Genomic DNA, 13,731 nt, shown 5'->3' with positions numbered 1-13,731 from the left:
GATTGAGTAGGTTTGCAAGGCTCCTAGTTAGAGTCTCTCGTAGTTAGCGCTAGCTTGACCTCTAGGTGATTAGCCTACCTTACTCTCTTGATTGCTTAGTTTTTTTTTCCTTCGCAACACTTGACTTAGTCATCTCCAATCCAAATTAGCTATGTCCATTCCAATTACATGCGGATCCAAACCCTAGTGCTTGTTAAATTTGATTTCATTTGATTGTTTTAGATACACACTACTCATTTTATTGCTTTGAAATAGCTTAGCCTTGACTTTAGCATTCGTTTCCCATTCCTAGTGGTTCGACCCTCGACTTACTCTATGCTTTGTGTAGGGGAGTGTTGAGAGAATATAAATTTTGTTTTGACCAACGGTATATTAGTTTTCAACGACCTAGTCTCGCCTACGGGTCAAAAATAGCGTCGTTGCCGGGGAATGGCGTAGATGATTGCTATTGTTGTTGAGTCTATTTCACAAAAATTTGAAAATACAAAAAGATTTCCTTCATTAGGCTACATTTGTAGCCGTGCTACTAATATTTTCCTTTGAGGTTTGTATGTCAAAGAAAACATAGGAGAAGTTCAAAGGGTTACATTGAAGGAGTTGGGCACTCCGAGTGCATACAAGTATGAGAGCGGGATTGCTCCATTGTTGATTCCGGATAGTGAATCTTTATGAAGCATGGGAGAGGTACAAAGAGTATCAGAGAGAGTGCCCTCACCACGGAATTCCAACTTACCAAATAATTCAAATTTTCTATGGTGGTTTGAGTCCTCAAGGTAGGTCGAGCTTAGATGCCGGAGCGGGAGGCCCAATCATCAACAATACGGTGGAAGAGGTTATTAATGTGATAGATGATGTAGTGAGGAACTACATGAGTTGGCAAGAGGTTGAGGAAGAGTCAACAAACGAGTGTGCCTCGGTTGATCAAGTCAATGCCATCAACAAATTGTCTACTCTACTTTCGGACTTAGGGAAGGAGGTGGCTTCTATCAAAACTAAGCTTGAAAATTCATCTTTACGGCACAAGATCTTCCCTCCCAATTTAAGGGAAGAAGTACATCTTCTTATTCTAACCCTCTTTTTGCTTCTTGTTGCATGATTAGAGAATGTTTGGCTTGTGATTTATGAGGAAGAAATGATCATGATGCTTGTAATTGTCCAAATGTTCCTTGTGATGGATGTGATGAACATGATGTAAATGAAAATTTGCATGTGAATTATGTTGGAAATAGTGATTTTGGATCTAGAGTTAATGCTCAAAAGAATTTTGGAAATAGGAACTATCACAACCATTGGAGTTACGATAATTATATCCAAAATAGTGGTTATAGGAACCAAGTAACCCAAGGGTTTCGTGGTAACCATATCAAAGGTACGGTCAAGAATATGGGGATCATAACCAAGGTTATGGTAATCATAGTCAAAATCCGGCCAAAATTTTGATAAGGGTGATTGGAGTAACCAAAGTAGAGGAAATTTTCAAAATGATGCTCAAAGGGGTTCCTCACCTATATGTACTCCAATAACTCAATGTCAAAGTGATGATTCCTATGATCAACAATCTCAATTTATGAGTAAGCTAGCGAATTTCATGGTAGATCAAGCCAAGAAGTTGGATGATTACATATCCTCTAGTGACAAAATGTTTCATGGACTATTAACTCATGGAAAGATGCTTGAGAACCACATCGTTGAACTAGCTAACCCTTTGAAAGATTGTGCTAGCCCATCTTCTTTACCCTCGCAAGAAATTGATCCTAAGGAACCGGTTTGTTCTATCACCACTGCGAGTGGTAAGGTCCTTGAAGAGAGTGTTCCTAGGAAGAGTAAGGAGGGTGAAGAGGGGAGTGATTCGAGCAAAGAGAATAAGCTCAAAGAGTCTAGCAAGATGAGTGAGAAATCTGATGAAGAGCCAAAGGAGAAAGAGAAGAAGAAAGATGAGGTTTACAAGCCCAAACTTCCATACCCCCAAAAGTTCAATAGGTACAAATTGGATGAGCAATTTGGACAATTTATTGAGATGCTGAAGAAAATTCATCTTTCTAATCCTTTCACCGAAGTCTTAGAACAAATGCCAAATTATGCTAGGTTTCTTAAGAAAATTTTAAGCGGTAAAAGAGATTGCAATATGGTGGAAGAACAGGTGAATTTGGGGGAGTGTGGTAGTGCCTTTATCCATAATGACTTACCCTAAAAGTTGAAAGACCTTGAGAATTTCTCCATCCCTTGCAAAATCATAGGAAAATTGCTCCAAAATGCCCTTTGTTATCTCGGTGCTAGCGTGAGTATCATACCTTATTCCGTCTTCAAGAGTCTTAAGATAGGAGATCTCCTTCAATCCAATATGACCCTTCAATTAGCCAATAGATCCATAAAGTTCCCAAAGGAAAGAGTTGAGGATGTTCCCCCTAAGATAAGAGAATTCACAATTCCCGTTGATTTCATTGTGTTAGAGATTGCGGAAGATGACCATATTCCTATCATTTTAGGGGGACCTTTCTTAGCTTCCTCGGGAGCTTTGATTGATGTCAAGGGAGGTCGTATTACTTTGAGAGTTGGTAACAATAAGGAAAGTTTTGAGCTAAAACAAATGCATGAGTCCTTGTCTTTTGTGAAAGGAATCATGTGTGTTAATTCCCCTTGCTCTATTGATAATGTATGCATGATTGATACTTCAACTAACGAAATTCTTGAGAATTGTGATGATGTGTTTTTGAGTATTGATTGCAAGAAGGTTTGTAAAGAGAAAAAGGAGTTTCCCAAGCTCATAGACGAGGAGGAGATTGACATTCCTTATTGGTTTGAGCTTCACCTTCGAGAGGAGGATGATGATCCTAAGAGTGTTGATGGTGTGAAACCATCTACAATGAGGAACAAGGTTATGGAAAGAGAAGCTTGCTTTTGAGAAACCATCGAATGAAGTTTCATCAAGAAACAACGAGAAGTTGCTAAAAATTGAAGAGAAATTTACTCTTCCCGTCACCTTGGACAAGGTGGTGTTCTTTGACCCTCCGTGATTTGGAGGAAGGGTCGAACTAAGGACCTTAAGCAAGCACTTCTCGGGAGGCAACCCGGAGATTTCTAACCTTTTCTTTTGATTTTAATTTTTCTTAATCTTCTTTCTTTTAGTTTCTTTTCTTTTCTTTCACTTGTTTTTATTTTGGATTCATAGGTTGAATTCTTGGAGTTGGATTACATCAAGTGGAACGAGTAATGGAATGGTGTTTTGTGGTTTTTGATGTGTTAATGTTCAATTTTGTTAATGTTTGAGGTAAAAGGGGTAATAACTGTTAGAAAGGTAAATTAGGAAATTTGTGCTTAAGTTTGAAGAAATTGGAACTTGGTGAGTTCATCGTGGTGCTACCATAATTTGGGGTGTTGAACCCACATTTTTTCACATTTAGAAACTAATCGTTATGTCGGGGTCAAAAATCCCGGAATGATAGTTATCGATGTACCCACGCATGAACGTACCAAGGAGAAAGGCAAGAAGAACAGTAGGTGACGCGGGCGCGCCTAGCCCCTGAGCGGGCGAGCGCGACACTGGCGCGAACGCGCTGCCAACCTCTTCCCGTGCCTTTCTTTTTCTTCTTTCTTCTTTCTTTTCCCTCATTTCTCCTTCACCCTCATTTTCTCACACACATACTCCTTCACCCTCACCAAAATCGCACCCTCACAAAAATCGCACCCTCACCCTACACTCATTCATCAATATTTAACTTACAACCAAATTTCCATCACCATTCATCAAATCCTTTTGTAATTCTTCCAATTTTAACAAATTCATACTACATTTCACCCAAAACAACCACCATTCTCTCTCCTCCATTGTTGATGCTTAATTGGGGTTTTCTTGTGAGTGGAAATTGGTGGCTAAGGACTTCTCTAATTTGCTTCTTGTGTGGTATAATCATCTACTCTTGCTCTTAATTGCTTTATTATACCGTATAATTGCATGTTTTAGTTAATTCATGGGCATGAATAGTAGTAGTATGTATTTTGATGGTTTTGATGTTTGAAATTGGATTTTGGTTGGTTATTTGTTTTGTATAATGATTGTTTATGCTTACATTGTGTTGTTTCTTGTTTGTGTAGCAAAATTGATCATTGTTGTTGACAATTGTTGTGATCGGACTTTTGGTAGTGGTGCTTCGTTGATAATGTTGAGCCTTGGTTCTTGATTTCTTTGTGCTTGGTATATGATTTGAAAGCATTTGGTAGTTTGAAATTGTGGTAATTGTGTGTATTTGGGATCGCTCATCTTTGGTAGTGAATTGTTGCTTGTCGGTTTTGGTTAAGGAGTTCGATTGAAGCATTTAAGATTGTTTGTTGGAGTTTCTTTGGGTGATTGTGGTGTTTTGAGTTGCTACATTTGAAAATTATCATGTCTAAACACATCAAAAGCCTTTTCAAGGAACGTAAAACCAATGATGAACCCGATCCTTCTCCATCTACCTCACAACAACGATAACCTACCTCTATACCCAAACTTAGAATTACCGACCCAATCCAAAAAGCTAGACACTTCAAGCTCAAAGCAAACCGTTCCCTCAAGCCTACCCGTCACTATTTTCAACCGGATATGAATAAATTGGCGATTGATGAAGACTTGAGGGAGTTGCGCAACAACCATCGCATGGGGTCAATTGTGAACCGGAGCTTTCGTACATATGTTCAACCAACTTTGGAGTTCTTGGCCATGTTTTATCTTGTGGTGGTCGAGGGTGGTGGGACGATATTTCTGGTTGCGGTGACATTGTGACCCAGTATGCCATGATTAGTAAGGTATACCAACCATGTCTCCGAGTTTCTCCATAGGCTATTGGGATATTCGGTGTTCCCGAAGCATGAATTGGGAAAGATGAGCCAATTCGAACTTCGGATTTTGTGAGTGGCTACTCGTGCGGAGCACCGGGGTCGCTTAAACTTGGGGTACACTTTTGCAAGATATTGCCAAGGGTTGCAAGGTAGGGAATCCGGCGAGATCCCTTGTGGGAGCATAGTCACTAGGATAGTGACAAACCATGAACTAAGGCATTATTTTCCATCTTGCACTCCGATAGGGGTTGATGATTCTCTTTACCTCGACGTCAAGCAATTGAAGCAAATCCATTTCTTGGCAAAGAATGATAACGATGACGTATTTGAGTGGCTAAGGGACAATGAGCATTGGTGTTATCTCGTCCCAAACCCTTTCTTCAACTCTCTCCACCGAGAGAATGTTGTAAACATTTGGCATATCCCCATTAGTCACTGCCCTCCCTACTAAGATGATGATGAAGAAATGGGTGAAGAAGATGAGCCGCCACAACAACAACATCAAGAGCAACATCATCAATATGCTAGCTTCGACTTGGATGCCCTTAGTGCTCAAATGAAGGGCATGCAAATCCAGTTGGAAGGCATGTACGATTAAGATTTTGAGGCCTCTATACCCATATGAGAGGGGTTTCGGAGATGCAACAAGGTATGTTTCTTCAACAACAACACTTATATGATGCGGGTGTTAACTGGGGAGAAATCACTCCCCCGGTTAACTACCCTTACTTTCCACCCCAATATGGTCGCCTACCATCTTTTGGGGATGATGGGGTAACTACATACCCATATTGGCAAGGACCCCCGGGGTCCAACACCGAGACTCGCTCATTCCCCGATGAGCATGGACACTATGATTACCACGTTCCCGGTGGGAGCGATTATACGGGTGATCCAAACTACCCCTATGTACACCCCTATCATCCACTACCGCTCGCCTTGCTTGAGCAATTCACTCCCCTTGCCCCTTAACAACAAGATAACTTTAGGGGGCATTATGGTGTGCCACCCGGTTACACCAGGGGATGTGATCCTCATGGTTCCCCATCCGGGTTTTCCTATAATGAGGATAACAATGATGGCTCTGGGTCGAGTGGTAGTGGTTGCTAGTTCCCCTCACTTTTCCTTTTCTTAGGGGTCTTGTCTTGGTGTTGAGACTAACCTTTCTTCTCTTGTTGTTGAGACTAACCTTTCATCTCTTGTTTCTTTGCATGATGATCTCATTCTTGATCCTACTTTGATGATGTTTTCTCAATTTCGATCTTGTTGTTCTTGTGATGATGATGTGTGCTTTCTCCCTTGTATCCAAACCCCCAAAATCCAATTCTCATGATTTCAAACCCCTTGGATTCAAATTTTGTAGATTAGTATTTTGTTTTTTAGCTAGTTGTTTGGTTAGTTTTTTTTTTTAGTTCTTATTTTCTTATTTTTGTTTTTTTGATAGTTTAGTTTTGCTTTTTTTTTTCTTTCCTTTTCGTTTTCTTTTCTTTTGTTTTGAAGTTACTAACCGTTTTCTTTGTCTATAGTTTTATTTTCCATTTTTGTTCTCACATGTCTTTAATGATGATGCTTTGATTTTTGGAGCTTCACAAGGTGGTTGATTCTTCACCTTTCTTTTTTAGCATTGCTTGGAAGCCGGTGAGATCTTTCTTATTTCCCTTTATTCTCTTTTTTTTTTTCTTGAATTCATAGTTTAGGATTAGTTTTAGGAAAAGTTGAATGGTTCGAAGATGGATGCTTTTAACACCTAGAGTGTTTGGGATCATTGACGATGTTGTCATTTGATCACTTATTTGTCGAATGGGAATTACATGTTTTACTTGCATATTCGTTCCATTCTTTACTTTCCTTCTTTTCCTTTAACTATGTTTTTCCTTTTCTCTTTTCTTATCTTTTATTTTTATTTTTTTTTGTTTTGGGATTTTGGTATGTTTTTTAGGCTTTATTTGTCACCTTTTTGTTTTTCTTTTTGAATTGGACTATTTACAACCAATTTTTGCTTTTGAATGAATATCTTTCTAAATGGTATGGGTATGCACGGTTTGATAATATGCTTGGTTGACTCTAGGATAGGTGTATGCTCAGGTAGCATATTCTAAAACTAGGAGGATCATGAAACCGGATTCTACTTGTTTATGGAATGTTGGTAGTTGCTTCCTATGGTCGATTTGACACCTATAATGAGTTTTTACTACATCCATGTGAGGTTTTTTTTTTCAAGCCTTCTACATATCTTGCATGAGTGGCATGGATCCTTGACTATTGCGGACCTAATCTTGAATCTTGACTCATAATTCTCAAACACGAGACCGAGCCATCTAGGGAGGACAAAGACATCTTTTCGGGGTGGTAATTTTTCTTTTTCTAGGTTTAATTTTCTTCTTCTAGTTTTTTAGGTTTACATTTTCCCTCTTTCTAACCATTTGAGCATTTTCCCTTCTTTTCAAGCCAAATCTTTAGAATTTTGAGCCTTTTGTTTCTTTTTGTTCCATTTTTGGTTTTTGTGAAGCAAATGATCATGTTTGTGGAGTTTGTGGTTTATAATTATGGACATTGGTTCTTTTTGTAAGCAAGCTTGTGATTTGTGTATATTTTGTAAATAATGGCAAATGTATGATAGCAAAAGCCGTCCAAAGTTAAAAAAGGCAAGGACATAATAAATGCAGAGTTATAAAAGCCGTCCAAAGTTTCGCGCGGCCGCACTCCCCTTGTGGTTGGCCGAGCCTGTATGGGGTTATTTGGGGACAATCTAACTAACTTCTCTTAGTTTTACTATATATAGATTTTCTTTCTATTTTTAAATGGAGGAAGAATTAGAGAATCATTAGAGAATTAATTAAGAAAATCAGGCTTAGAATTTTAGAGAGAGAAACTCTAGATTGTAGAGAAAGAAGTTCTTGATTGTTGATTGATGATTGTTAATTCTAGCAGTTCCTCAATTGAATTGAAGCAAGTTTAGAAGGATTTCTTTTAGTTTAATGCAATATTCAGCTTATCATTTCAATTTTTTTGTTGATTGTACAAGTTTGAATTGAATTTGTGATTGATTTAGTTCTATTGATATGATGATGATGAAATTGTTGATTAGCTTAGTTTTGATCTTATTTTCAATGGATTGTGAGTAGTTCTCTTGCTAGGGTAATGGTGAAGCATGTATGAGTGATGGATTGATGCTAATTGGGGGAAATTGATGGAGTTGATGTTGTGATTAAATTGGTTGATTGATTAAGTGCATGTGTGTGATAAATTGAAGAGTAGCTAACGTTGATTTGTTACACTAGATAGTATTGTAGGATTGCATTGATACAAAAATTGATATGTGGCTTGCTTTTGTTGATTGATTAGGTTTGCAAGGCTCCTAGTTAGTTTCTCTTGTAGTTGGCGCTAGCTTGACCTCTAGGAGATTAGCCTACCTTACTCTCTTGATTGCTTAGTTGATTTTCCCTCGCAACACATGACTTAGTCATCTCCAATCCCAATTAGCTATATCCATTCCGAGTACATGCGTATCCTAACCCTAGTACATGCGTATCCTAACCCTTGACTTTAACATTCATTTCCCATTCCTAGTGGTTCGACCCTCGACTTACTCTATGCTTTGTGTAGGGGTGTGTTGAGAGATTATAAATTTTGTTTTGACCAAGGGTAGATTAGTTTTCAACGACCTAGTCTTGCCTACGGGTCACACACTAGTTTGTGTAAGTTGGTTAGTAAGTTGGTTGGTTTACACACTAGTTTGTGTGTGAATGAATTGATCAGGGAGAAAGTAAGTATCACAAAAGTACAACTAAAAATATTAAGGAAATTTTCAGAATTTACAAGCACTTATATGTTTTCAAGCAAGCTTTTTCTTGAATTTGTACTTAGGTTTCGGGGACGAAACTTCTTTTAAGGGGGGTAAATTGCAATACCCCTTATTTTTAATGTAATTTATATATTATTTATTTAATTATAAAATATATATTTTGGGCTCAACTTATTTTAATAATGTGATTTAAAAAATTGAGTTTTTAATTTGATTAATACTTACTCTAGAAAAGTACAATTATTTATATATAACAAGCCCAATCATTCTTTTATTTATTTAGGCCAATTATTTCTCCCTCCTATCATCTTTTATGAGGCCAAAATAACAAGCCCGATCATTCTTTTATTTATTTAGGCCAATACTCCTTCAATCCCCAAAATTTTTCCCACACAAGAGGTTAGTCTTACTTTTCTTTTCTCTTTATTTTCTTTATCTTATTTTTTTCCCATTATTTTTGTTTTCATTTTTTTTCTTTTTCTTCTTTCTTTTCTTTTCCCTTCACCCTTCCCGTGAAAACAAAGTAGCCCCCCTGCTGTCCGGCCAGCCTTGTCGCCGGCCAGCCACCTGCTGTAGCCGGCGACCTGCTGGTGGTTGCCCAGATTGCCACCGCCGCACCACCTTTCTTCCTCCCTTCTCTCTCCTCTTTTCATTCCAGCTATTTTGATTATTTTTTTATGGGTTTTTATTTTAAACTATTCGAAGTATGTTTGAGTAGTATTATAGTTATGTTTTGTTGGTTTAAAGAGTATAAATTTCAGATTATGTATTGTATTAGATTTTGTTTTTATAAGGTGTTAAAGTTAGGGTTTTAAAATCATTAAAGATGTGATTTTTAGGGTTCTTACACAAATTGATTTGGGGCTTTTGTATGCCTAATGATTCTATTGACTAATTGGGCATAGAAATATGTTTTATTAAAGTTTATTAGGGAGTTTTAATCAAATAATGTTGTTGGAATTTTATTTAAAGTAGTAGAATTGTGATTTTAATGAAAGGGTTAAATTACCCATTAAAAGAGAAGGTTTTAAGTGGTTTAAATATAATTTTCAGATTTATTTAAGGGGTTTAAACATTAAAAAGTATGCTGGAATTTTTATGTAAATACTATAATTGAGTTTTAACTTTGTGGTTTTAATTACCCAGTTAAAGAAAGAGTTTTAAAGGTTTTTAACCATAATTTCAGCTTGTTAGTGAGGTTTTAAAATGTTCAAAATTTTCTGGAAATAGTGTATACAAGGGTAATTAATATAGTATTATTGTCTCTTTGTGTAGGAGACTTGGTTCGGGAGTTGTTATAGTGTACTCGGCTTTTTTAATAGCTTATTTGTGGTACGGTCGCGTACTTAGCATAATTATATTGATGTAGTAGCATGCTAAATGTGTTTGATTGATTTCAAGTAGTATCATGATAGGTTTGGAATGGATATTATGAGTTGGATGTTATTAGTGATGGGATTATAAAACATGATTTAATTGTGATGGATTATTGGATGGAAAATAATAGCTTGAAATATTATTTATGAACCACACAATTATTTGTGGCACCTTAGAGAGCATGTTTAATTAAACAAAATGTTCAATTTGGTTTGGAATATTGAAAAGGAACTTTATTATGGTTCATATAATTTTTATTGATGCAATAAGGATGAGGAAAGAGCTATATAAGTGTCAATGTACACGAGCAATAAATTGTATGTTGGTGCCTTGGTGCACTTAATGTGTTTTTAACACCGAGGGATATGATTTGTGGCGCGTTATGCGTTTAAGGTGTCATTGGCAACGAGATAGAATTTAAAAGGATCAACATTAAATATAATGTGGTCACTAATTATTCAAGAATTAAATTGGTATATTCGATTGTTTGAATAATTATTGTTTATTTGACGATTATGGTTTGAGAGTCATCACCCAGTTTAATAATCTGTAAATAATGTAAAGTGAAAGAGATTACGCACCAAAACTCTTGAAACGTATACACCTTGAGTATGAACATGTGGGTGGAGTTATGGACTTTATATTTGATCATAACTTCTACTGAAGTACAGGACGCTATTCATTTCTTTTATTATTATTATGCATAGGAATTCCGCCACTTACGAGTGGTTATTGATGTTGGCATGGTTAGCTCCTGTGTCAGTGACCTCAATTTATTTGGGGAAGGTTGAGTGGGAAACCCGTGCGATGTGTAATCAAAGCTAAATAAATTATGCAGCTGTCTAGTTGAGAAGTTTTGTTGGATGTTGTATGCTTAAAAAACATATGCGACTAAGTAAGTCGTGTGTCGATAGGTAAATGCGTGCTAGTGTGTTAATTACGCTTATGTACTCAGCTTTGCTGATTGTGTGTTTTGTGTGTTTGTTGGGCTTGTCCTAATCTAAGCCCTATGATGACCTATTTTTAATGGAGAGTAGTGGAAAGAGGTAGAGAGAAGCTTTTCAGGAGATGAAGCATATTCATGAATGGACATGAGTGAAGAGCGAATCATGCTAGTTTCCTTAACTATATGATATGTTTAATGCTTTAATTATTTATGATATTATTATGCATGACTGTACGTTTCGCTCTATGTGCGCCTACGTTAAAAGCATGTGTGAATATGCTTGGCACACTTAGGAAGTGGGAATTTACGTATATGATTAGGGACGAGGAAAGTAGGGAGCCGCCAACAAGTTTTTAAGGAACTTGTTAACTGTTCACGGATTATAAAAGGCAACCACAATAAAGGGACAACGATAGGCAACAACGATTGACCCGTGAAGGTTACACCCCATTCATAATCCATGAGATTACTAACTCCATATGGTTCGGAACCATGAAATGAGGATCGGGGATGATGGTACGAAGTGAGTCATGGAGTCTCATTCGCCCGTATTGGCCTCTAGTCGATTCTTATAGTGAAAAGTGATTCCTGCGATATCAAAGGCATTTAAACAAAATATTCAATTTGCTACAAACTATTATTATGCTAAATTGGTTAAATATTAATGCAACACATAATTCTAAAATATTTGTGATCACTTGAATTAAATAACAAGATTAAAAAGAACCTAAACCGGTTGTCCAAATTATCTTGTTAGGCGTGATTTTCAATTACATATTCCCTTTAACATGCTATATAGTGATCATAATAACAATAGAATAAACATTAATATTGGAAGCTATTTAACCATAATATTGTTAGTCAAATCAAATATAAAATAACCCAATCATGATACTAGCAATATAAAAATAAAATAAGAGTAATTAAGTGATTAATTACTCACTTTCCGCGTTTTCCTTTAAATTGCTACATCATGAATAAACTGTTAGTAACTTCAATAAAAAAAATATAAATCAAATTGAAACAATTAAATTAAATAAAAAGTAGAGTTGATTTAGTCCAAACCCTCAGTTAATTATACCTTTCACGCCTTGGTTTAAGTATAGAATTTTGGGTATTATATGGACTCCTTGGAGTGCTTAAAGGAAGGAATAGTGAAAGAATGGGGAGGCTAGTGTTTAGGCTAATGAGGGAGGAGAATTTTTTGATGATCAAGCTTGTTGATGATTGAAAAAGGGGATATATGACCTCTATTTATAGAGAAAAAAGAAGGGCCGAAAAAACAAGATAAGATCCGAATTAAATCGGAATAAAACTCGATAAACTGCAGTTTTTGCGCGGTTTTTGTGTTTATCATATCTTTTGATCCAGAAATTTGAATAAGATTAATAAGATATTGTTAGAAAGCTCATAAAGTCTACTTTCTAACCCAATTAAAATCAGATTAAAGTATTTTGTAGAACAAAAGATATGGCCGAAATAGTGGGATGTTGTCAGTTTTGGATAGAGTTTGATATTTTATTCATATCTTTTCCGTTATAGCTCGGAATTGATAATATAATATATCATTAGAAAGATAATTTCATTAGAAAGATAATTTCATTAGAAAGATATTATAATATATCATATGAAATTTCAAAGTCTATAGCTCGGAATTGATATCATAATATATCATTAGAAAGATAATTTCAAAGGCTATCCAACCATATAAAATTTGGATTAAAAATATGGGGCACAAAATTCATATCTGACTATCTTTGAACGTCTTTCAATTCGGATAGAAATAGGATTTTCAAAAAGATAAGTTTTATTCAATTTCAAAGTCTTTAATCTTATCTTTTAAAAAAGGATAACTAACTTCTTTTAGAAACTTATAGAAGTTTCTAATTAATCTTAATTGGTTTAGAAATGGGATTAAATAATTTGGGCCCACCGCATAATCATTGGGTCGTAGGTAAGGTGGGCTTAGGTTCGGTTTGGGCTTAATTTTATATTTTGGCCATAACGTATTCATTATAACTCGGATTTGGGCTTATAATATATCTTTGGAAAGCTCTTTTAAAACCCCACCCAACTATTAAATCATTGAACCCAGATTATGGACCAAAATAAACAGGACTAAAAGTTTTTTAAAAAAAAAGACACAAAATGAATGATTTTAAAGGACACGAAATAAATTATTTTGGGTTTAAAGGCACGAAAAGAGGAAAATAAGTCAAGGTTAGGAAAATGGGCTAGGAATTGGTTTGTTTATGAAATGGTAATATGGATTTAAGCACTCCAAGATTAAATACTCAACCCGACCAATAATGGCGGTGAAAGGTTGTTCATCAATGGGTTTGATTTCGGGGAGACATTTTTTGGTGTCTACAGAAGCCCCCACTTTGACTGAGTGTGTAGAAACGTCAATTTCAAAAACGATAGTCAATGTATTCGACAGGGACGGAGAATTATTTAAGACGTTCTGCGATCCTAATCACTCTGTATACGCCGATACCTGCAGAAAAATTTTAGTTCAACAGATAAAAGAGTAAAGGGATAGAATACGTATCTGACACATGAGTTTGGTAGTTTCCTATGCTTGAAGGAATTCACTGGATGACGTTTGTTGAAATGCTTTCCATGCCTGAGGAAAGCCGACTGATGAATTTGGTAACTTTTTAAGCCTGAAGAAACCTACCGGGTGATACTTTCCATGCTTGAGGAAAGTCGACATATGAATTCGGCGGTTTTCTATGCTTGAAGAAATCCACCGGATAATACTTTCCATGCTTGAGGAAAGTCGACA

The 13,731-nt window shown here is 36.2% G+C and overlaps 1 protein-coding gene across 1 annotated transcript; it reads left to right on the top strand.

The window, feature by feature from the left end:
• The first annotated feature begins 1,588 nt into the window (after nucleotides 1–1,588).
• Nucleotides 1,589–2,191, top strand: LOC110726202. The gene has a single exon (XM_021905670.1). The coding sequence runs from the start codon at nucleotides 1,589–1,591 to the stop codon at nucleotides 2,189–2,191; it is 603 nt and encodes a 200-aa protein (XP_021761362.1).
• Nucleotides 2,192–13,731: the final 11,540 nt, after the last annotated feature.

The sequence above is a fragment of the Chenopodium quinoa genome, unplaced genomic scaffold (assembly GCF_001683475.1).
Source record: "Chenopodium quinoa cultivar QQ74 unplaced genomic scaffold, ASM168347v1, whole genome shotgun sequence".
NCBI classification, from domain to species: Eukaryota; Viridiplantae; Streptophyta; class Magnoliopsida; order Caryophyllales; family Amaranthaceae; genus Chenopodium; species Chenopodium quinoa.
This window is presented reverse-complemented; position numbering and strand designations above follow the sequence as displayed.

Excerpts from the sequence above, each read along its gene's own strand:
- LOC110726202 (XM_021905670.1), top strand. The coding sequence starts at position 1,589 with ATGGTAGATCAAGCCAAGAAGTTGGATGATTACATATCCTCTAGTGAC.